Consider the following 26,544-nt stretch of genomic DNA (forward strand, 5'->3'; position numbering starts at 1 on the left):
TAGAGTTTGTTGTTATATATTTTTCTCCAGGTTGTAAACAAGTGGTTTGCACTTCAAGCTGCATCAGATATTCCTGGGAATGTTGCAAATGTTAAGAAGCTTCTAAAACATCCTGCCTTTGATTTACGCAATCCAAACAAGGTTCATTACACTTTATGTCTAGTTTCAGTTGGTAGATTCCCATCATTTTAGTGCTCAGTCTTGATATATTCTGCAGGCTTATTCATTAATTGAAGGATTCTGTGGATCGCATGTCAACTTTCATACAAAAGATGGATCAGGCTACAAATTCCTGGGAGAAATTGTAGTGCAGCTTGACAAATTGAACCCTCAGGTTTATTCAAGAACTTTCTTCAAATCTAATACTATTGTGAATTTGGTCATTTTAATGTCATACAAATAATTCCTCTTGAATTGCAGGTAGCTTCTTCAATGGTGTCAGCCTTCTCTAGGTGAAAGCGTTTTAATGAAACTCGACAAAATCTTGCCAAGGTAACAACTCAAATTTGACATTTTGTCTAGACATGATGGCATATATATTTTACTGTGGGTTACTCAATATTGCTCTTGAAAATATTCTGTGAAAAGAGGTTACTTATTTATGAAATAGTTGAAATCATCATCAACTGTCTTCTTGGCTAGTCAAAGCATTTAGAAACACTTGTAGATACTTGCAGGCACACGATACTTGTTGCACGTTAAGCCTAGAATGGAGGGAGATTCCATGTACAAGAGCATGCTCTGATTGTTTGATCAGGATTTTGAAGAATCATGTGAGTTCATTTTCTCAACTTCTGTATTCTGATTGTTCAAAGAACCTATTTTAATGCGGCTGTTGTCTTAAAGATAATTTTGGACCATACATTGTCTTTGCCTTTTTGGATCCTCTTTTTTTCCCAGTAACCACTAGGCATAGGCCATGAAGTCATCCCAGTTAAAGAAGAATTTCCACTTTTAAGTAAACAATGGGCAACCATTGTCTGACTGGATTAAAGATTGCCAAAGCCAGTCCTGCTATTTTCCACTTGTTTTTTGCAGATGACACCCTTATCTTCTGTAGAGCCAGCATTAAGGAGTCTGAACAAGTGAAGAGGATCTTGGAGTTGTATGAAGCAGCATCAGGACAATAGATTAACACAGATAAGTCATCTGTGTTCTTCAGCAAAAACACTGAGGAAAGCAATAAGGCAGAGATCCTCAGAATATTGGGGGGAATGAAGCAGGTGGACCAGAGTAAGTATCTTGGGCTACCAATGGTGATTGGCAGATCTAAAAGACAAGTCTTCAATTATATCAAGGAAAGAGTGATGGGGAAGATCAAAGGGTGGAAAGAAAAGCTGTTGAGCAAAGCTGGGAAGGAAGTGCTGCTAAAGTCTGTGATACTAGCAATGCCTGCCTATGCTATGAGTTGCTGCAGGCTGCCTAAGAGCTTATGTCAGGACATAAGTGGAGAAATGGCTCGCTTTTGGTGGGGGGAGAGTGAGGGGAAGAGAAAGACTCATTGGGTGGGGTGGGGAAAGTTGGCTGAAATAAAAGGGAAAGGAGGCTTAGGCTTTAGGGACTTGCTGGATTTTAATAATGCCATGCTGGCTAAGATGTTATGGAGAATTCTGACACAACCCAATCTGTTATTAAGCAAGGTGTTAAAGGGGAAATACTTCAAAGGGGAAGCAATTTGGAAGACACAGATAAAGGCAGGGGACTCTTGGATATGGAAGAGCATTATGAGTGCAAGGGAGGTGATGGAAAGAGGTATTAGGAAGAGAGTTGGAGATGGCACAACTGTGGATATCTGGAAAGATAGGTGGATTCCAGGTGAAGGTACGGGTATGGTGGCCACTCCAATGCCTGCAGGCTGTAATATCCTAAAGGTACATGAACTAATTCAGAACGGAAAGTGGAACAGAGCAATGATGGAAACTCTACTTAGTGAGAAAGACTGCAGAAAGATAGAAGAAATTCCAATTAGCTTATGTGCAGGGAAGGATAAGTTGGTGTGGCCATTTACAAAATCTGGGCAGTATTCTGTCAAAACAGGATATATACTGGCCAGAGAAATGAGAGGGGAATGGAGAAGGAAGGAATAATATGAGGCTAGTAATAGCAGGAATGAACCTAATTCTAAAGCCTGGAAGGTGCTGTGGGGTTTAGGTATTAAACATAAACTAAAACATTTTATATGGAGATGTTTACATGGTGTATTACCAGTCAATGAGGTGATCAAAAGGAGAATAGGTAGTGGGGAGGATAAATGCAGGTGCTGTGGGAAGGGGACAGAAACCTTGAAGCATATGTTCTTCTTTTGTAGGCATGCTGAAAATATATGGAAGGCAGCTCCAATTGATTGGGATGGGCTTAAAGAGTTTAGGCATAGTTTTTGGCATTGGTGGAATAGCTTGATGGATGCACAAGACAGAATAGAAAGGAGGAACCACATTGCTTTGATTGTGAATATACTTTGGCAGATATGGAAATCAAGGAACCAAGTACAGTTCAATGAGATGAGCAACTGCCCAGGGAGAACAGCAGGTAAAGCTGTGCAGGAGTGGGCTGAATATAATGAGGTGAGGAATAGGGCTGATAATAAGGAGGTAATGGAGAAAGAACAGGGGGCAGGGATTAGCAGATAGTATCCACCCCCTCAGGGCTTTATAAAACTAAACACTGATGCAGCCTTGGTGTTGAAGGATAGGAGGATTGGGTGGGGAGTAGTGGCTAGAAGGGAGGATGGGGAGATTGTAGGGGCTTGGGCAGGGGGGGAGAGCAGAAATGGTATCCCAACAGTTGAGGAGGCCTTAGCTATCAGAAAAGCTGTGATAAAGGCTAAACTATGTGGCTGGAACAAAGTAGAGATACAATCTGATTGTAAATTGCTGGTGGACAAGCTCAGGGGGAGGGATATGGATGATCCAGTCACGGGGACTATTTTACATGATGTTCTGATTTTAAGCCAAGGTTTTGTTACGTGTCAGTTCTCTTTTGTTAAAAGAGGGGGCAATTGTGTGGCTCATAAGCTGGCAAAATTTGCCATAAACTTGTATGATGAAATTAGTTGGAAGGATTCCTTTCCAATTTGGCTTAATTGTTTAGCCAAAAATGATGTAGGAGCAGTTGCTCCAACAATGTAATTTCTACATAGCAATAAATCTGTTATCGTTTGGAAAAAAAGAGAGTAAACAATGGAACATCTGCTATGCAAAACCTACCTTCATATTGCTTTAAGTTGTCATGGCATCTTGTTTTCTTCACCTCACCCTTCATTAACCCATAAATTCGATAAGAGGAACGATGGAAAAATAAAAAATCTAAGGAAAGAACTTGATCTTCAATTCCGAGACATACCTTTGTTTGGAAAAAATGTAAAAGGTTTAGTTCTCCTTTGCCCAATGTTGATGGGCAACAAGATCCCCTATACTTTTAAACTTGTTATAACATATATCGCAACTGAACTTCAGGTGGCCATGAACAGAAATATTGTGCTTCAACACTATATCACGACTCGAAAATGTGCATTCACAGTCGGAATGGTAACACCACCACTGAACTCCGGGTGGCGGAGCTCAGGGTTCTTATTCTTTTTTTGGCATATTTAAACCTAAAAAAGAAACGTATAAGAACGACAAATTAGAAATTAAAAAAATAAAATCAAAATAATAGCAAAAGAAAAGGAAAAATAATCCGAAGCTGCATGTTTTGTCATCACAACTATCACAAAAAACAAAAACACTGAGTTCTAAGCAGCGATAGAAATTCCAAAGAAATTGTAAAGAAAGAAGAAATGGGTGTTCCAAGAGACGGAAAGAAGAAGCAAAATTCGCAGGGACCCCAAGAAAGCCTACTGGTCCTTAAACCCTACAAAACTACGACGAAGAGACAGAAGCAAGAACGCAAGAAAAAAAAGAAGAAGAAGAAGGAAAAGAAAAAAAACGAACTTCTCCCAAATTATCCCTGCAACATCGATCATAAAAATGGATCAGCCATAAACTTAACTGCTAAATCAAGAACCAAACCAAAAGAAATCAACCTTAACCATATCAGGAGGTGCTCCTCAAGCTGAAAAGCTTCCTTGAATTTCGTAAGACAGGTTGGGCACTGGAAGACCCAAATCAAAAAGTGCAAATGAAAATTTTTGATTAATTTTAATTTATTTTTAACCATTAGATATAGTAATGTTTTTGTTAGTTATATTAAATATGCCTAAAATCAAAATTTTAAAGTCTACATTTGCTTTGATTAAAATACAGAAGACCAATTAATTTAGTACATAGACATTTGGTTTGAGTATACTTTTTTTTATTATGACATTGTACTAAAATTTATATGTGTGGTCAGCTAATTTGTAGCTTTGTCTATATTACACATTGCAGGTAACTTTTTTAATATGAGAATTGTTGACCCATTGATTGTAATTGATGTTCTTATTATGAACGAACGTTTTTAATTTGATATCCTACATTTTCAATTTTAGAAGAATTAGCTGCGAGATTTTTTAATTATTTTAAATGGAGTTACTTTAGTTTGATGAAGAATTCAATAAAATTAGTTAATGGGTATGGGTAATAGTTAATCCAAACAGCTGGATATGGCAATAAGATTAAATCCCTCGAATCATCTATTAAGGTCTAGTGAGACACTCGTATAAATAAACAAATACTGGTTCCATAAGAGTGATGTTTACTGCAAAAATCATGACATATTTGAGGAATAGATACAAAGTATAATAATTTCTAAAATTACAGAGATGGACTATCATTTAATTTACATATGACCATATGCTGTTCAAAATAGGATTTTCCTATTTACCATAGATGGACGGTGGTAGTAGAAAGAAGAATCCCAATAGTTGAAGTTGGTGAAAGTGAAGAAAGATAAAGCGATAAAATTATAATTAAGTCGTACTTCCGTAAGCATTCACTCATACAAAATATGTTGAATGTAACTATTCTAGATTGTTTCGGGGCATCTCTTCTCTAGTAGTAGATGGTCGATCTCGATCTTTGTTTAATGATCTTATACTTTCTTAGGCCTTGAATGGACTGCTGCAAGAATCAGTTTTGAACTTGTCTCAAGCATTGACTATTCTCCAAATCAATTGTTTCAAGCAAGTTTTTTTCTTTCATTTTCTTTGTTTCTTCTATTATAACTTATTGATTATTTAAACTATTGATTATTTAACTTATTACTTATTGATTATTTAAACTATTCTTTGTTTCTTCTATTTTAACTTATTGATTATTTAACTTATTGAAGCATCATTTTTTTGTCTGTTGTTTTTTTCCTCTTTTTGTGAAAACGGCTCTGTTTGGATGGGAGTGTTTTTCAAAAATTAGTTTTTCAAATACAATAAAAAATTTTAAAAAGTACTCTAAAATATAATCTAAAAATTAGTTTAAATTTTTTTAAAATTTTAAAAAATATCTCAAAATATATTCTAGAAACTCTTCTACTCTTAAATATCCCAAAATATTTTCAAAAATTATCCTAAAATAAAATCTAAAAACTCTGCTACAGTAAATTTTTTTAAAAATACCCCCAAAAATAGCTAATCCAAACGGAGCACAGTTAAAATTTTGTAATGGTTGTTATTTTTCCATTATTTTTATTCATATCTGAATGTTCACCTTGAAACCAAAATTTTACAGTTTCTTTGGATTGTAATTTTTCAAGAATGTGTGGGAGAAAAAAGTTACTGTAACATTTTTTTAAAATGTAAAATATATGAAGTAAAAATGGTAATTAGATAATGTGTAAATAGAACATTCACATAAAATATATAAATTTTTTAACTAAATGCTACAATCCAAATAGGGCCTTGGTTTTGTTCCTATCCTCATACAAGTAATTTTACTATTTAGGGAGTTTTCTCAATGTTCACTTTTTAAACCTAAATTTTGTTTGGATTTGAGTGTTTTTCAAAAATAAAAGTTTCAAATACAATGTCATAATAACAACTCTAAAAACTTCATCCTACCTTTCACATTTCAGTCCTCAAGAAGAATGTTGGCAATTGGCCGATCTATGCAACTCTTCCCAATGAGGTGAATTGTATATATGTCAGTTACTCGCCGAACCTCTAGCAATATTGCATCGCAGGATTGTTAAAAAGGGTAATAAGGCTGTCCCCCAGTGGTTAATACAATGGACCAATTCATTTCCTAAAGATGCTACGTTTGAATATTCGTTTGCATCCGGCAAAAATTTTTTCACTTCAGTTCTTGAGGGCAAGGATATTTTCAAGAGGGTGCATTTGATATGCAAATTTCATTCTTGCAGCAATTTTCCAATTCTACCCATTCTTGTAACCAACTACTAAGTTGGAAGGCTAAGCTGGCAAGTAGTTAGTGCAAGAATCAATAGTTAGTTAGTCAGTTACGGATACGGAAGAATAAGAAGAAGGAAAGTGTGTGTAATTGTAATCAGAGTTTCCATTGTATCATTTTCTGAGTTTTTCTTTACAAATTCTTCTCTTACATTTATGGAAAATGCTCAAGCAGCAACATTCATCATGCCAAGGAAGTGTTACAAGTGCGATAAAGGAGTTTAAAAAAGAGAAAATTTTTCAAAACCACAACAATGATAAACATACGGCATAGTACATTCATATGTACATAATAGTTTACATTCACATGTTAGAATAGACAAGAAGAGATCAACTTGTATTTGACAACAATAGTTAGAGGTAAGTGTATTTGGATTTTCATTGTATAGTACATTCACATGTATATAATTATTCACATGATGTGACTCTTGAATTGCATTTCTATTTTTCTCCTATTGCTGATTGTTTGTCTGTTACAGGGAACCTACTGAGCAGGATACTAAGCATGCAATGGAAACTAAGGCATTTTTTGATTTTATAGATCTTGGTATGCTAAAGAAAATAATGAAGTCAAGCAGACACATTTCTGAATATGGCAGCGAAGAGTATAACGGAATTAAAAGGGTGAGACTTGAGATTGCTCTAATGTTCGGATATCTAACGATTTATGTTGAAGAAGAGGTAAAAGCTTTCTTACCTTTAGACATGTAAAACTGTGTTTAGCCTTATGTTCTCTATCTCTCACACCCACACACATATGCACAAGCACACATACGCATGGGCACGTTATAATGTGATTATTGTAGATCAACAATGTCCCCACCAGAATCTGGTGGTTTGAGTATTTTGACTTCGTGATCAAGATCTCAAAACAGGGGAATTCTTTTGTACAAAAAATATTGATTTGGCATATTGAATTTGCTCGACCTTTTGAACTAGTGGCTCTGGAATTTTTTTTAACTTGTGAATTTTACATGTGATAGAATAATCAGGCAGGGGCTACGGAAGCAGCAATAGAAATAGTAACTCTTTTAGTAGCATTTTTGGAAGATTTATATGTGCTGTGTGAAAGAGATATAGATGTAGGGGCTGTTCAGTGAAACTCTATAATCCTTTATTGCATTTTAGGTGGAAGCTGTTTGGTTATTAAAAAATTGAGCTTCATGTTTATTTATGTTTATTGACTACTTTTTTTTATTGTTTGATTCTATTGTTACTGAATGCAAGCACCTGTCAAGATTAGTTGTTTGTATACTAAGTCATCTTTTGGACATCATAGATAAAATTGAATATTTTCATTAGCCCTCTTATTTTCATAGGACAAACATTTTGGTTTGATGCATTCTACTAAGGCCTCCAGAGGCCAAAGAGATCATGACTTTTGACCCTTTATTGGTGTGTAAATTATGCCCCTGAGCCATCAAACTTCAACATACTTAGAATTATGGAATAGTAGGATATAGACACTGTGAGACCCCGGTAAGTCCTTAAGTTTGATAGTAGGTGAGGTGACTTAATTGCGCGGTAAAATTGGGTTTTAAGGCTAGTGAGAAAACCCTAATTTGGATTATTTATGAAACCCTAGTTTTGTATTAATCATAAGTTCGAGTTGTAGTTAAAGTTAGTTATTCTAGTATGTGTTTTAGAGCAGGTAAGTATAGGATTTGAATTGTTTTATAAAGGATAAGTAGGTTTTACAAGGTTAGAAAACCCTAAACTAGCAAAACCTCTAGTATTATAATCCATTAGAAACCCTAAGTTAGGTTTAAAACCCTAATTTTGCCTACGACAAAAATATTGTTGTTTAGTTGCTTTTATGTGGGTTAAGATATGACTAAGTATAGGTAATTACTATAGGAGGATGATTAGTGAAGGAACTAAGTACAATTATGTATTTTGGATTAGATTAAGTTAATGATCTATGGACTAATTTGAAAAGAAATAAATGTTTATGGGCAAGAGTCAATCACATGCAAAGTTGGAGTGTAAGGGCTAAAGAGAAAAATTGAAGCTTTTATGTGATCAGTTGTTAGGGAAAATATCTTCTTACGCTTTGACTAAGTTTATATCATAAGAGTTGTTAGATAATCATAAGAAATAAACAAACCAAAAACTAAGAGAGAAAGAGAGAGAAAAAGCCGAAAGGGAGAGAAGGAAAGGGAGAGAAAAGGTTTTGTTTCTTGCATTTGTTTTCCATTAATCTTGAGTTTGGATCTTGGAGGAATAACTTGGAGCTTGAGTTTTGGAAGATTAACCTAAGAAACTTGTAACTAGAAGGTAAGAATCTTACTTGAAAACTTTGTAAAGTTAGGGTTGATCTTTGATGGATTAAAATGATGTTTCATGGAGTTGTTTTAATGTATTGTTGCTTATGAGATGCTTGTGAAGGAATTTTATGGTTTATTTTGGTGGATTGTGGAAGTATGAGATTTGGCCATCGTGATGGATAATTATGGTTTCATGCTTAAATGTTAATTAGTAGGTTGTTCTTGTTGATTTAGCTTGCATACGGTGTGTTGGATGGTTGGTTTTATTTGATGGGTTGGTTGTTGACAAAATCTGATTTAGACCATGAAACCCTAATCTCCATTAAGTTAGTTTAGCTTGGCTAGAATTTAGTTGGTTAGGGTTTGGTTAATAGGTTGTTAGATTAAGTTCATTGGTGCAAATAAAGTGAGGTTAGGAATTATGGTTAGTGTTTGGTAATTTTATGATGACTTAGAGGGAAAGTTTCAGACCATTTGTAGGTCATTTAGAAATTAGTATATGTGTGCAATTGGTTAGGAAGCTTGCATGAGAACTATAACAACGGACCATGCGTTTGCGACGTGTAAAAACGGTTAAACTGGAAAACAAGGCAGCCCAGAATCTGAATTTTGGCTATGTTTTTCTTTGTGCTACGTACTGATTTAAGATTTTCCCAAAACATGAAAGTTGTAGCTTCTTAAATGCTTGTTGTGTCTGCAAAATTTCAGGACAAACGGATCTGTGTAACCTGAGTTATGGCCAAAACTCTCACTTCTGTTCTAAACTCTGACGTGTGCTATGTTTCTTGATTTTGCTTCTGACCGTACTCAATTCATATTGATAACAAAGGAACTGGGTATTGAGGTCTTCATAAGACTTGTAGATCTTTGTTTCAGCTTCAAAACGGTATAAAGTATATCCAAATCTGAGTTCCGTAACTCTAGTTATACCCAAAACAAAATCGAGTGTCAGAACTGCCTTTGAAGTTGGACAGTTCTGACAGGAAGTTTGGACCCATTTTTCCTTATGCTCTGTACTGATTCAACTTTTGGTCAAAACACAAAATTTATAGCCTTATAAATGAGCTTTCCAACACCTCTAGAATTTCTCGATTTCGATCTCTGAGTCATGAGTTATAGTCGTTCAAACAGGGCCTGCTTGGTAACCTGAAGTGAAACGGCTGGGATTGTCTTGTGCATATTTGTCCTAGTTCTATTGAGATCTGGCTTGAGGTATCTTCAGGAAAGTTGTAGCCTTTCTTCTTAGCTTAACAACGGTACCTTATGCACTTCAATCTGATAATCGTAGCCTGAAAATTGATCAAAATAGTTCTAGGTGCCAAATCTGCTCTTTTCCGTTTGCCGGCCATTTCCATTTTCGTCTGCCATTTCCGCGCATGCATGTGCCAATTTTGCCGTTTTGCTTGATTTATGCATTCTAGTAGCCGTTTATGGAATAATATAGTACAATCTTCGATTTCAAACGGTGGTGAGTTAGACGGAGCCGGTGGGGCCTACTAGCTATCACACGCGAAGTGATTTTCGCCCTTGTGCTATCTTTGTGTTTTGTGTAAGTAATCAGGCCTTTTTGTGTATAACTTGCTTATGTGTTTTGATGTGAATGAGAGGGTACTTAGGCGAGAGTGTACTTGATCACACTCGATCTAAACCCTAATTTGCACTTGTGTTTATCTATGAGATGTATATATATGAATTATTTGGATGTTGAACCCCTTGAACTTGTAGTTCGGGGTGATGTTTGTAGGGCCCAATCTCAAGACCTAAATGGACTATTCGAGTCGGCCGGGGTTTGGTCGAAACCAGTCCAACTTAGTCTTGAGGTCACCAAGTTTGTGAACTAAGTTTGTGAACCAAGTTTCTGAACTGAGCTTGTGAATCAAGTTCAATTTCGTTTCGTTTGCTCGAGCTATTTTGTGAGGTGACTGGCCAGTGAGGGTGATAAGGTGTTAGGTGGGAGTACAAGTGGAGTTCTACGGACCATTATTTGTGGTTGACGGAGTGTCGACAGGAGGTTACACGTGGCACATGATTTGGCTTTGGAGCCAACTTGTATCCTTAATTTGTGTTGTTACTTTTATACTTACGATTTGATAGCTTTGTGACGAAATTATTTGTTTTAATGTGAAATTTACGCTTTTATTCCTGTTTACTTAATAAGCATATAGTTTACCCTTTTTCCTTTGTTTTCCTTAATAGGGGACGACGCAAGGAACCCTTTTGGCACTATCACTAGTATAGAGAGTTTTCGATTACCATAGTTGGGCAATTAAAATGTTTCTTATTGTTTTGGTGACTTGTATAAGAACCCTCCTTAGGGTCTACTTTTTATTTTTGGTTGTTATCATAGAGTGATGTAGTAGTTTGAATATCTACTTTTTGTGGATGTAAATAGAATTTTTTTTTTGGTTTATATCTATAGATAGTGAATAGTACTCTTTTGGCTTATTTAACTTTTATTGTTTTGCGTTTTCGAGTCCTGGCGCGAGTTAGGCAAGCGTCCCGCCGATACTCTCGAGTTCGCCCTTAGGAAAAGTGGGAGCGCCACAAACACGCACAATATTGGAATGCTTTAGTATTGCTATTATAGGTTGATCACTGGTATTTTGCACGATATTATGTTATTTGTAACTGGAAATACCATTTGCATAGTTCTATCTACATTTGATTTAAGAAATGTGGTCATGTTTCTAAATTTATATTGATGGATTAAAGAAACTTTTGTAACTTGATTTGTTGTTAGTAAAAATCTACATCTGTTATTGCATACTGATTCTGTGGATCAAATCTCCTTCAATATGCTGATTCCTTCATTTTGAAACTACAGATGGACATTGGCTCATTAACTGGATGCAATTTCTATTCAAAACCCTAGGTAATAAAAAATATGTAAAAAGTAAATTGCAATGCAACAATAAAAAAAACAACAAAAAAGTGAGCTTACCCTTTTTTCACTTTAGTCTCTTCCTGCTACCCCAATTCATTTACTTCTTGATTCTTTCCCTTCTGTTACAGGGATGGAAGAAAGAAGTTTTTTGATAATATTTCTCGATACCGATGTTTATTCAACGATAATTCCTCAATGTCTTTCTAGTCTTTTTATGGGGTCTATTATTTCTTCATCTGCTTATGATACTAGTTACTTGAATATCTTTATCTGAATATTGTGTTTTATCTATCTTGCTTACTCCTCCAACAATGTAACCCTTGAAAGAGGGGCTTATGGGAGGGAGAGGGAGGAGTAGGAGGAGGTTATGCAGCTATGAAGGTAGTTTATGCAATTTCCAGTTTCAAGAGCAATACAAGTTCATATATTCTGCAGTTATTTTTATAAGTGTTCCACAGTGTGAAAATTGACGCTGTTCGTCAGGCATTTGATTTTATGGTGATTTCTATGTAGATATTCTATTGTGCAAGTTTCAGTAGCTGCCAGATCATGGTTAAGGCCTTATAATTGGGATGACTTTTTGGAAAATTTTAGAACTGCCACATTTCTTTACTTAGAAGTATTTTCACCTTTCAAGAAGTCAGAGGGGATGACTCTTCAAAGTAAGATGCTCCTCAGTACTGCAAATCCATAAGTAAGAGTTTAATGTTTGGACAGGAAGAAAACGGCATGAGCAAGCTCTCTTTGGAAAATGTGTCGTGTAATGAACCAGTGTATTTTGAATAGATTTTACTTAATGACTTATTATGGCAAATAAAGAATTACCGAAGTTTCTTAGAAATTCATATTGTCCATCTCTTACAAATTTTTACACCTTCAAGAAGTTGGTAGGGAAAACTCTTCCAAGTAAGATTCGCCTCAACATTGCAAATTCTTGAAGGGTAGGAGACACATATCTGGAAAGCAAGGGAATGGCATAGGCAAGCCTTCTTTGGAGATTGTCTATTATGTAGTGTGCCAGTGTATTTCTAATAGATATATTTGCTCTTTCATTTCCCGTTATATAGAAATTTTTTGAATTTGTAGGATAACCCTTTATTGTCTTACAAGGATTTCCACTTTCAAGAAGGTAGCAGGGACAATTCTCTAAAGCTAGATGCAGTTTGACATTGTGAATCCACAGAAGGCAGAAGTTACATATCTGGAATGGGCAAGACCTATTAGGAGATTGTTTATTCTGTAATGACCCTGTGTACTTGTGATGGATGCTATTGTTTTTCAATATAATTGAAGCTATGATATCTGAAGTGTGATATCTAGGTTGTGGATGAGAGCGAGGTCCTGGATGAGCTTCCACGAGGATGGATAAAAGGAATTAGGGCCAGAAAACAAAACACAGCTGAGGATCGAGTAATTTGATTTCTTCTCTTTACAGCTTCCTATCTCTTTCTCTCTCTCTCTCTCTCTCTCTCTCTCTCTCTCTCTCCGGGCGTATGTTTTTACATCTATTTTTTTGCAATTGTGATGATATTTGTCACTGAAGTAGACATTTGCATAACTATAAAGTAGAGTGGTTGTTAATATTGTTCCTCATCTTGCATCAGCATGCAATGCAATTATGAGTATTGTTTTCTAATTATGGAAAGGTATTGAATTATGAATCTATTTTTTTTCTTTGCGTTCTTTTGCAGTACTATATAGATCCTGTGATTGGATATGAGTTTTGCTCCAAGAAGAATGCTTTGCTCTATCTAGTGTTTGGAGACGTTGGTTGCTCCGCTGTCACAACAAAGAAAAGAAACACAAGTGATCTGGAACTAGTTGAGTATCAAGTCTCTAAAAGTGTACACCTTGCATGAACATGTTATTATTTCTTTCTTGTTTCTAATTTCTCCATTTACCCAATTACTAGTAGGGAATTGAAATTTGAAAAAGTATGGTAGTTCATGGTCCTTTATCATCGTGAGTTGCACCTAACCTTTTTTTAATTTTCTTTTCTTTTTTCTATTTCTTTTCTCTTGTATTTGTACCGGATAAAATAGGTAGGGTCAAGATAATTCTTAAACATAAGTTCCGCTGGACCTTTTTAAATTTTATTTTCATTTTTCCATTTCATTTATTTTCTCTTTTTTAATTTTATTTTCAAGATTACACATCAATTGTAGGGATGGCAACGGGGCGGAGTTGGGGCGGGGGACCCCTCCCCCACCTCCCGCCCCGTTGCCTATTAATTCCCCCCGACCCCGGCCCCGTCCCCTGCCTCCCACTCCCCCCGCCCCGCCCCGCTTCTCTGCTGGTGCCCCCGCGGGGTTAATAAAATTGTTCTCGCAGGTAGGGCTGTCAACGGGTCGGGTCCGGGCCGAAATTCATTATTCCGGACCCGAACCTGAATTACTATATCGGGCCCGGATCCGACCCGTTTATCCGACGGATCTTTTATTCTATGTTCCAGATCCGGATCCGGCGGGTCCCGGATCCGGGTCGGGTCTACCCGAACAAATTTAGCAAAATTTATAATTTCTAATAAAAATGAGAAAAAAATATATTTGTAAACTAATTTCTAACTAATGCAAAGAAAAAACCAAATAAGAAAAGAAATCAAATTGACTTTATTCAATTACGTCACCCTAATCAAATTATATTGATAAATATATATATTTTAAATTATTAATTCATTTATATCCGGATCCGGATCTAATACGGGTCGGAATACTATATTCCGTATCCGACCCGTTTTTTTGTTTGATAAAACGGATCCGAATCCGGATCCGAGAAACGGAATTAAATCCCTACCCATACCCGCAATAATTTCACGGATCCTGTCCGGATCCGGGTCTAGACCCGACCCGTTGACAGGCCTACTCGTAGGATTAATAAAATTTTATTATAGTTACATTTTAATAAATAATCAAGTACTAAAATATCAACACATCATGAAGTTATTATTCATTGTAATTTTACAATTGAAACTCATAAAAACAATTAAACAAAAGTTATTTGAATACAATCCAACATTATGAAATAAACACAACTAAAATAGTCAAGTTTTCACTTTTGGTACAAATACAATCACTAATTCATTATTGTGTTTGTGATTTTTTTTGAGAAAAAAGTGTTAATCTATTAAGTGTAATTTGAAATTTAGTATAAATGTATTAGTAAATTTAATATAACTAATTAATAAATTCTATTAGTAGACATGTCTAATTATTCATATAATTGATAATATCAATTATATTACATACATTAATATACATTATATAATACATCTAACTAATAATATCATTATCATAAGTTTATAACTAATTAAATTACATATTATATATATTTATTTATATATACTTTTTTTTGCGGGTGGCGGGGCGGGGGATGGAGTGGGGGATTATACCCCTGCCCCCCGCTCCGTTTCTAAACGGGGGGAAAAAATTCCCCCCCGCCCCAACCCCCGCCCCCATTGCCATCCATAATCAATTGCCATCAGATTCTAATGGTAATATTCATCATGTCATCGTGCATGTTTCAAGGCCTCCCACTTATTTTTTTTTTTAAAGTGTTCATGCTAAGAACATAAACAATCATGGGTAATTATAAGATAAGATCCTTCCGATGTGTTAAGAGAATGCCTAGAATGATTATTTCTTCTCTTTCATTTTCTTAATTGAAGAAATAATTGAAAAATAAAATAGCAAGTACAAAAATGAGTAATAACCCCCAGTATAGACTGGTACGATTCAGATCAACGTTTTGTTCATTTAGGTTTTGATTGTTTCGTGACTCTATAATTCGGATGTAGTTTTATAATTAGATGAATTGCATAGCTAAAATTGATCCAAAAAAAAAAGATGGTAGGCACAACTAGGCCGCGAATAGCCAACCATCGTACCGTAAAAACTGAATAGGTTCGATATATAGTCATTAAAGCCTCCTAAAAGGATATACTAAATTCATCAAGTTGTTAGAAAGGATCAAAACAACTAGTTATTAATGAGTGTGTTTGAATTGTAAATTATTTAAAATAATTTTGTGAAAAAAGTACTGTAACACTTTGTTGATATGATGTATGTGAGATAAAAAGATGATTGAAAAATATGTTAATGATACAAGTAAGTCAATGTGTGTAAATAAGGTGTAATAATTCTTAATCCAAACACACTCAATGGAATTCCCTACTAACTTTCTATGAAATACTCACCTGGTTGAGGGCTTTCAAACCCATCATAAACTAAACAAGTGCCGACAAATGGCCAACTAGCAATGAATAGGAAAGGTAGTGTAATGCTACAATTGAACCAGTATCGAATAATGGTAATAATATCAGCAAAAGAACATTCTCCTATGCTTCCAAACATGCTGAACTCCATATATTCTTGTATAGTCAAACGGGATTGATTCTGTAAAAAATGAGATCAGTAAATGTTAATTCACTAAAATTTTTTGGTGATAGCCCATGGTGCTACTGCTAACGATGTCGATAGTGGTAGATGGCTAATGAATTTAACAAGGAGCAATGACTACTGACTTGATACTAATAAGAATTAAGGCTTGATGATCATGGCAGGGGAAAGACTCAAGAATGAAAATGGGCAATTTGAGGAAATGAGAAAGGAAGAGGAAGGAGCAAGGGAGAATTTGGAAACGTGGATAAATAGGCTAAAGAAAGAAGAGTCGTGACTAGATGACAGTGGTTGTGGAGATGGTCAAGAAGAAGCTTTCTTGAGATTATAAAAATTACACAAACCTCCATTCTCTTAATGGTTAAGGAACAAAATAAGCCCAAGATGCTGATGCATGACAAATTTACCTTTGAGTATTCTATAATACCCTCCTCTTAATCTAAAGGAAAAAAATTTGTTGCTCCAAAAGTTCTTCTTAAATTGCCAAATATAGGTTTCAAGCCAAACAATATCAAATATGTGATATTGATATTGTTTGTGATTAATTTTGTTTATGTGATGTTGCTATTAATATCAAAAAATATGTTGCTCCAAAAGTGCTTCTTATATTTTGTTTATGTGATTAATGGTCTCAATATCAAATATATATGGGTGAAATGCTTGATATTTGTATCATCAATTTTTTTCTTATTTTTTCCACAGCTGTCATGCAACTTTTGCCTCTATCTTTTTATTGTTCAATGAAAAAGGGCAGAGGAAGAGTAGGGATATGAATCAAGTAGTAGAGGAAGCTACTTTTTCAAGGTACAAGAATAAGGTAGAAAATTTGGGACTCATTCAAAAGGAAAAATAAATCATGAAATTACAATTAGTAAATGATGGTAAAAGTTGTATAAATTAGGATGAAAATGAAGTTTTTTAGGATAAGAGTTAAGCTTTTAATGAGCGGGAAAGAAAAACTGATAGAACCCTCAAGTGAGGCATCTGCAACTGTTAGAAACCTCATAGAAGGTCTCCAAAATTATCCCAAAAAAAAAGTATTACAATTTAGCGCCATGAAAATGGAAACTTATTATGTACCTTGATGAAGAAACTTGAACTGATTCTTCCTCTTGACGAAGCTATAAATCTAAAGAACTAGAAGAAGCATTGTGAAGGACACACTCAAACTATGTGTAATTTAAAAATAGTTAAAATGAATTAATTTTATATCACTTTTATTTTTATATAAATCAAATTGATAATTTTTTTTATTAAAGGACATTGATTTATAATATTACAGTAATTTGATAGTTAGATTACGGTGATTTTGACTTATAAGTAATTAGAGAAAAATACATTTTTTGTACCCAAACTTTGGTAGATGAGCAGTTTTCATTCCCAAACTTTGGACGAAAATAAATTCGGTACCCAAACTTTCAACTTTTGAGCATATTTAGTATCTTTGACAGTTTTTTTCCAAATTGCTATCAAAAAGAGTCATGTGATAGTCACATGCCCGGCAACTATTGTATAAAAAAATGTCAAAAAATGTAAAATATCTCTTTGATAAAATTATTAGTCCTTTAACTTAGTACTTAGTGTGAGATGGATATTTTACTTGATAAAATTATTAGTCCTTAAATTTAGTACTTAGTTCCAAAAGGATATTGTACATGACACTTAGTATCAAAAGGATATTTTACATATTTTTGACATTTTTTATACAATAGTTGTCAGACATGAGACTATCACGTGACTTTTTGTAGTAGTAATTTGGGAAAAAATCCATCAGGGGTACTAAATGTGTTCAATAGTTGAAAAATTAGGTGCTAGATTTGTCATTATTCAAAATTTGGGGATTAAAACCGCTCATATGTCAAAGTTTGGGTACCAAAACTGCATTTTTCTCGAGCAATTATAATGGTAAAATGTGATTAGGCGATAATGGTAATAATTAATTTGTTGTAAGGAAATAGTTAAAAGTTCAAAAAATCACAAAAATTATTTACACCAAATGTCACATCTCTAACTTCATATATTGTACAGATATAGGCTCCGTTTGGATTCAGCATTTTTTGAAAAACAATTTTTTCATCTATAATGCTACAGTAATACACAAACAAAAACAACTCCAAAAACATCATATCCAAATAATATATAAAAATAACTCCAAATATACAAAAAAAATTCGAAATTTTCGATTTCAAATTATACGAATTTGGTTCGAATTCGGTAATGGAGTTTTTGAAATAGGAAATAAAAATCAGATTTTTCAATTTCAATTTCGTTTTATATTATATATATATTAATATTTATTTATTTATATATAATACTTTTTATTTCATTTTTGTTTTATAATATATATATTAATATGTATATTTCAATTATGTATATTATATTATATATATAAATTATATTAATATTAATATGTATATTATATCAATTGAAAAAATATATATTTATACATAAATATTAATATTTTGTATATATTTATATATATTATAAATATATTTATATATATTTATATAAATATATAAATGTATTTATATATATAAATTTATAAATATATTTATTTCAATTTTATTTTATAATATATACATTAATATGTATATTTCAATTATGTATATTATATATATTATATCAATTGAAATAAATATATATTTATATATAAATATTAATATTTTGTTTAAAATATATTTATATACAATTATAAATATATTTATATACATTTATAAATGTATTTATTTATATATATTTATATAAATTTATAAATATATTTAATTAAATTTTGTTTTATAATATGTTTATTAATATATATATTAATATGTATATTTCAATTTGTTTATTTCAATTATGTATATTATATTGTATATATAAAAATTATAGTAATATTAATATGTATATTTCAATTTGTATATTTTAATTATGTATATTATATTATATGTATATAAATTATATTAATATTTTTATTAATATTTTTATTTCAATTATGTATATTAATTTGTACATTATATATATTATATCATATTTCAATTTTTTATAATATTATATTAATATATATTAATATGTATATTTATATATATTTATATATATTTATATATTTATATTAAATATATATTAATATACATATTATATTTATAAATTATATTTATATTATATATATTAATATACATATTATTAAAAAATTGAAATAACAAATATTATATATATAAATAAATAAATATTAATATATAGAAACATAGCCAGTATATATTTAAAAAAAGATCCCAAAAAAATTGTAAATTATAAAAATACTCAAAAATATATTTTAAAAATACCTCTAAAACAATCCAAAAAACATTTACAGTAAAAGTTTTTCATAAACACAGCTATAGTAAAGTTTTTAAAAAACACCTCCAAAAACAGCTAATCCAAACGGAGCCTTAGATTTGTGAAATTGACTTGAACTGGCCATATCATTGGATCTTTATATATAGGACAGCAAGAGTCGAATAAGAAAATCCAAATCAAAACTGGTTTCCGCTTGACAAATTGAACCCGGAATTACACTAACTATAATAGTGTGTTTGGATAAAGTAATATTTGAAATAATTATTGTAATATTTTTTTGTGATGTGATGCATGTAAGATAAAAAAATAATTAAAAATATAAAAAAATGAATTGAAAAATATATTTATGATGCAAGTGAAATATTATTTGGGATAATTCATCAATTCAAACACAGTAGATTTGGAAGTCAGTAGAATGAAAAAAGGAATTGGAAGTATCTAAAATAATATTTGGAAGTTTCTTCTAAAGAAAATTGGATTTGGAATAAGTACCGTGTATTACATATATGGCAAATACCAAATCAACCAATATAGAATTTGGACTTATTGACATTTGACAATATATATATATATATATATATATATATATATATAGAATTTGGACTAGTTTAACATCCTTTTTTTTTTCCATTTTCTTATATATATATATATATATATATATATATATATATAGAATTTGGACTAGTTTAACATCCTTTTTTTTTTTCCATTTTCTTGGAGGGACAGCTTTACAATACTTTTGACTTTTGGGATGGATGACCCAATACGGCACATCGTGGGCTTGTTAGTGGCACATCGTACTTTGGTGACTTCACAGAATTAATGAATTATACGTTTAGATAGTTGCTTTGAGACAACCTCCAACAATCTTAATTACACTGACCTCTCCGTGGCTTATCATAATAACAAATACCTCCTCCGTGATTTCCAAAATTACATAAAACTCCCTTGAGATTTAAAATTCATTTAACAAGTACAATACCATCTCTTTGCAATTACATCAACATCAACAAACATATTATTGTTTATACTCCTGTTGGGTTTCTGGAAAAATCTCATGACGTCAAGGAATAGGAAAAGGAAAAGAAACTAAAGCGAGACTGAGAAAAAAAAAAAGGAAGAAGAAGATGAAGATACAAGAATATGAAGTCGCTTACTCAACAAATGAAATCTCTTCCGCATCCCCAGCGGTGATCAGATCAGAGGCCATCCTCTCCTCTTATTTCTATGCATTACTTCCTCTTGGTTTTGGTGAATGACAACCTCCAACAATCTTACACCTTAACAGAAACAGGAAAATTCGTGATTGCTACTATGTTTTCTACTAGCATCAACAATAAAAGTCGAGACGCCTGACTTATCAATATTAGATTTGATGGGGTCATGGTTCCAAATTTGAGTTCGACTTAATTACAAAAGTTATGTTAAGGTTATATATGAAATTAAAAAAAAAATGACGCAAGTGATCCTTTCATTTTTATTTTTTTTTTAATTCCTAACTTGTTGGAACAATGATAGAAATGCTATAGTAAAAGTTAGCAGACGTAAGATGAATTCAAGTTCGGAAGGCGAATCATGGATGACAGATGAGCACGCAAACTCTACGAAAGCCAAAAAATAAAACCAAATATTTACTTCGAACAAATAACGTTCTACATGAGAGCCTTAAAAGAATAAATTTATTTCAGCTGTGAAGGGTATGGCAAAACAAAAGATGAGAGGCCGTCATGAGGGGCCCGGACGGATAGGTCAACTCCATATATGTATTAGATTTTAGGAAATTTCGCCAATTTGGTCCCTAAACATTTTCACTTAAATCAATTTTGTCCTTCATGAAATATTTTAACCAATTTAGTCCTTGAACTAATTTTTTACTTCCAATGTAGGACTTTTTACTACATTTTACTCAATTCACGTGAACCAATAGGGGTATAATTGTCACACTGGCTTAATCTGCTATAATTATTCGTCGAGGAGGAAGAAGATTGAGACACGAGGTGATTTACCTCCACTCGCTATGGCACCAGGGGCCGCCTACGAGAGCAACCCAACAACCCACACCATCTGGCCTTCTCCATCACCCCCACAATCCCATACAATTGAAGAAGCAAGAAAGAATTAAACCCGCAAACAGAAAAGGCAGAAAGAACTCCGATAGAAATCAATCGCAAGAATCCCAGAACCCAACCCTATTGCCTTCTCCAGCTTCCGGAAAAGAATGGCCTTGCAATCCCACTTCTAATTCACCTCCGGCCACCACCTCCGGTTGCGGAACAAGCTGGCCATAGTCGAGTCCGCAGACCCTTCAACCCTCCTCTGCAGAAATAGCCAAACTTGTAGCCAATCAGGTTTAATTTAAGGCTTTGCAGATAACTGAAGAATTTTTTAAGTCTAGCGATGATGATGATAAGGAGGATAGTGAGGATGATGATGATGATGATACGCTGGAGGAGGAAGAGTATAGGTTTTTCTTTAAAGTATTTACAGAGGATAGGGAGTTGAGGGAGTATTACGAGAAGAATTATTATAATGGGGAATTTAATTGCTTAGTTTGCGGTGGTTTGGGGAAAAATTAGCTGGAAAGAAGTCTAAGGATTGTGTTGCTCTTGTTCAGCATTCGATTTCAATAGCCAAGACGAAGAAGAGGAGAGCTCATAGGGCTTATGGGCAGGTAATTTGCAAGGTTCTTGGATGGGACCTTGCTAGGCTTCCCACCATTGTCTCAGCATTGAGCGAAAAGCGTGAACTATGTTTGCATAATTCAGGCCAGGGTGAGGTTGAGGGTCAGGACAAATGCAAAGCGCATGTAATTTATAGTTCACGCTTAATTAAGACAGTATATAGAATTCATTTAATAAGGAAACCCTCGAGTTCATAATCATGGAAAGGAACTTTGTGCAAAGTTCCTTTCCATGATTATGAACTAAGTTCACAATTGCACTAAGTTCCTTTGCACTCTTAATTCAGGCCAGATTTTCTTCGTTTGATTCGTACTGTCTTAATTAAGTTAGCAAAGGAAACCCTCAAGTTCATAATCATTGGTCTTTTCCGGTTTCCTAAGCATTTTTCCGGGAAAATAGTTTTGGGCGTGCCGTGACTGCCGTCCCAGTCCGCCAATATATTGATGCCCGTCGCCCTCAATTTCTTACACTTTCTCACAGTTACTAAAAGCCCTAGCTCCGCAACAATTTCCCCTTTATTTTCCTCAAAAATGGCGTCTTCTTCGTCGGCGAAGATGATAGCGGAGTACGCCAAGTCCAGATGATCGTCGTGCAAAAAATGCTCGAAAACAATCTCCGCAGGTGCCTTAAGGCTTGGTTTAGTTACCAGAGACGCTCGAGGCTTCGACATGACCAAATGGCATCATTTGCATTGTCTGCATTTGAGTTCCCATTCCGATGCATCGCCGGAGTCCATCAAAGGATTTTCATCGCTCAAGGTAGTATAGAATTTTAATTTCTTCCGAAGGATTTCTCCATTATTTTCTTTTGATTTAAGAAGATTTTAGTTTAGTAGCAAAATAGTAGGCTCTACTGGGAAGTGGAAATTACTGTTTGAAACTAACAGTTAAACTTTTGAATATTAGTATAATCTTGTTACCGTGAAATTAGAAATTTTCTTTTAAAAGAGATTTTTTTTTTGGCTGCTGGATTTGAAGTTGAGAGAATCTGTGTGGTCAACTTCATTTTATTTGGTTATTTTTGTGGTTGTGGCTATGCGGAGCAGTGATCAAGAAGAACTAAAGAAATTGATGAAGGAAAGTGTTCAGGTATATTATTTGTGAAAGGGAAAGTGTTCAGGGACTCTTCCTCTTCGGCGAATAATTGCGGCAGTAAATAATTGGTATCACTCAAATTTCAATGTATGGTTAGTTATTTTACTGCAACATTAATGTAGCTTTGAATAGTGACTAAACATATATTGATTTCTTTGACAAATCAATTCTTCATTGTATTATGATTAGTTTAATTTTAAAATAGCAGCTAAAAAAATTATTAAGGCTCCGTTTGATAATCCAATTCAGCACTTAAATTTAATAGATTTAGATTTTAATATATTCAGACGCGTTTGATAACCAAAATAGAACATTTGAATTAATTAAGTGACACTGAATTTTCTAGGCAAAACTTGCCTCCAAAATTAAGTGATAGGCTATTCACTTATCACCGAATGTGATATACACTAAATGTATCAAATTTAGTACTTAATAATTCAACAATTTAACGGATTCAGACTTCAGATTTCAAAGTTCAGATTTCAGGTTTATCAAATGCACCCTAAATCAAAGGATTTTTCTAACATCTAAATTACATCTAACTTATCATGTAAATGCACATATTCATATTTATTGCACCATTATATTTATATACTTCCTCAATGTAACTACATTCTTGCAAAAATATAAACACTCTCAACAAATGACCATTGAGCATTCTTTAGCCAAAATCCTAGTAAAAAATCTAACCCCAAACTAATGATTGTGTGTTTGATCAAGCATCAATCTTCACCAACTCCATAAAATTGATTTCAAGCATAAACTCTTCATGCAACTTCATCAAATCTTTTTTCACCCCGATAGAGTAAAATGCGGGGTCCGTCCTGTAAAAGATATTGCTACCCAAATTGGGGATCATCAAAGTAAATGATTGTTACCAACTTACCATCTGGGGCTATGATGACATATTAAAAAAATTTCAGGTAATAGAATTTTCGATGAAATCACTTAATTATAAGTCCTTAAGTATATATGTTGTTTGGATGCATACCTAGATAAATGCTTATTGTGTTAGATAATGTATAATTTTGAATTTTTAAAATGTATTTATCTTTTTGTGTAATTCATAATTATGATAGAATAATCAAAGTTTATGTTTTATTTTTTGAAATACAAAAATTTTTCTAAAGATATCAATTTTAAACTTTTGCTAAAAGTACTTTTGATAGTATGGACTTTACTTTTAAAATTATAAAATGACATTCATCGAACACCTTAAAAATATTTTACCATCCAAAAGTCTTTCTCTAGCAAAATCACCATTCTCTCAAACAACGGGAAAAACTTCTAGCTAAAAATGTTCAACTTTTTCACTTTCAAGATTGTGTGTGTATGTATATATGTATGTATATATTTATATAAAATTCTAATTATTCGCCTATAAGTTTAAAAGTTAAATTAAATTATTCGATATTGAAATAGAATTTGGCTCAGTAAGAGCCCATTCAACTTTAGTACGCTAACTAGTCAAGCCAAGATTTAATAGCGTTTTATGTTCGGTAAATTTTCAAACTCCTCTTCAACTTAGTTCGATTAGTATAAAAATGGATTTTATATGTAAAAATTTCAAGTTACTTGAACTCGACTCAATAAAAGCTTGTTCAATCTTACTTCGGTAAATAAACAAATCAAATTTTAAAAAAATTTAAACTCATTAAAATAATCAAATAAGGTTGAACAATAGGATGTTGGACTTGATTAAAGTCGTTTATATGCCTAATAGCCTACCAGAAATAGGGGAAAAAATGTGTCTACCTGATAAGAGTACATAGCACATCAGAAGGTGCGACCCAACTGGGGACCTATCAAACTAAACGACTAAACATCATCAACGCGTCCGATTTCTTCATCTTCAACATTGTAGATACCCGTGTTCCTCTTAAATCGCCCGTGAAATAGATGCAATTTGGTTCGATTACAACACGAAAACTGCTGGCATCAACGGAGGATGCAGCAATATGCCCAATACAAATGGATCTGCCCTCCAGCTGGTAAGCTCTTTCCATTAGCTTTGATCAGCACCGTGCATGATTTCTAATGCAATGACTTAATAAGGTTCGCTTCAATCATTCTTTTTTAAAAGTCATTTTAACAGTCACTAGAAGTTGAGTTTTGATCAAAGAACTTGCTTTTTGAATGTTGTGATTAACTTTCGTTGCCTGACCTAAGTATCATCATGTGAATGTCTGATATGGCATTCAAAATACAGTAATTTTGCCTTAAAAATCCCTATATATATATATATATATATATAAAATTAGAAAGAAAGAGCAACCCAAACAGGCGGACTTATTGAGCTAAAAGACTGGATATCATCAAACCGCTCAATTTTGCCATTTTCAAGATTGTAGATGCCCATATCCTTGCCACCTTCTTGTTCACTACAATGGTAGCTTTCAATACAATCGTCTGTGAAGTATATACAGCTAGGCCTGATTATACCAGGAAATCCAGCGGCTTCAACCGAAAAAGCTGCATTGTACCCAAGAAAAATGGACCTATCCCCCAAACTCGTTATCTCGTTCCATTTGCGATTGGTTAGATCCAGCTGGATGACTAGAGAATCAGTAGCCCGGTAATTATCATCGTCATCTAAAGAAGTACCATCTCGGGCAACTACTACTAAGTCACCCGGCATTTCCACCAGATAGGGTTCCCAAACTTAATCAACTCCCGGTCTATTCTGAAAACAGGCTATGCCTTCGTAGGACCAGGCCCAAAAAAATCACAAATATAGATATGGCCATTATGACCAATTGCATAGAATTTTCCATAGTAAAAATTCACATCGCTGAAGGCACCCCCATCCTGCTTTTCAACACCTGTCCAGGACTTGTCCCCTGATCTCCAAAACTCCAGATAAGCACCGCCGTTGTACACAACCATGAGAACAAAGTCCAGCCACTTGTCCGGAGAAGAAGGAGGTGACGCCGATAAAACTGCTATTCTTAAGAAGACAAAAGAATCACATGTCCCGTTCTCATCGTACCGGGGGAAGGTGGGTTGGTGGGGGAGCTCAATTCAAGTACCGGAAAAAGGGTGCAACAGATTCATCTCTCCTGCAATCCCGACGGTGATCAGCCATCCTCGCGATTCCATGCATTTTTTGTTCTTTGTTTTGGGGACTGACAAATTCCTCCAAATCTTACACCTGGAGAGACTGTAGAATTCCCATTCATCCCTGTCTTCCTTCTCTGCTAGCATGAGCAAAGGAACGGTAGGCCACGAGTTGATGAAAAATTTGCTTCCTTGCAGCCACACGCCATGAGGTGCAAACGCCCCGGAAGGCTACAAAATCTTCAATCAGATCCAGTCGCCTGCTTATCAGAGCCAACAAATCGGGTAAGAGCTCAATGATTGGAAAGGATTTATTCATTGCCAAATTCAGACCACTTGATTGGTTAATTACATAATGCTGGAAAGTCGAATAAAGGAAACAGAATTTGCCTAAAGAACGGAAGAACAAGGACACAAACATGTTAGTTATGGAAAAGTCTGAAGTAACGATAGTTATGGTAAGGAAACTGTTTTTACCTGATATAACAGGTAAAAATACTTTTAGTGACCATTTGATTACCTGTTGTACTGGTCAT

At 33.8% G+C, this 26,544-nt stretch overlaps 1 protein-coding gene and 1 pseudogene across 1 annotated transcript; one reads left to right on the plus strand and one right to left on the minus strand.

The window, feature by feature from the left end:
- The first annotated feature begins 965 nt into the window (after positions 1-965).
- LOC113705006 (uncharacterized) lies at positions 966-7,419 on the plus strand. Its single transcript, XM_027226869.1, has 6 exons — positions 966-1,105; positions 1,163-2,020; positions 2,309-2,591; positions 2,688-3,124; positions 6,799-7,000; positions 7,303-7,419. Exons 1-6 carry the CDS (start codon positions 966-968, stop codon positions 7,417-7,419), a joined length of 2,037 nt encoding a protein of 678 aa, XP_027082670.1.
- A 17,789-nt stretch (positions 7,420-25,208) lies between these two features.
- Positions 25,209-26,327, minus strand: LOC113705007 (F-box protein SKIP23-like; annotated as a pseudogene).
- Positions 26,328-26,544: the final 217 nt, after the last annotated feature.

The sequence above is a fragment of the Coffea arabica genome, chromosome 8e, assembly GCF_036785885.1.
Source record: "Coffea arabica cultivar ET-39 chromosome 8e, Coffea Arabica ET-39 HiFi, whole genome shotgun sequence".
In the NCBI taxonomy this organism is placed as follows: Eukaryota; Viridiplantae; Streptophyta; class Magnoliopsida; order Gentianales; family Rubiaceae; genus Coffea; species Coffea arabica.

What these genes read in the sequence shown, in the direction of transcription:
- LOC113705006 (XM_027226869.1), top strand. Translation starts at nt 966, where the DNA reads ATGGGCAACCATTGTCTGACTGGATTAAAGATTGCCAAAGCCAGTCCT. An exon ending in GTGAAGAGGATCTTGGAGTT is followed by an intron (nt 1,106 to 1,162) that starts GTATGAAGCAGC and finishes TGTGTTCTTCAG; the next exon opens with CAAAAACACTGAGGAAAGCA. An exon ending in CCATTTACAAAATCTGGGCA is followed by an intron (nt 2,021 to 2,308) that starts GTATTCTGTCAA and finishes CTTCTTTTGTAG; the next exon opens with GCATGCTGAAAATATATGGA.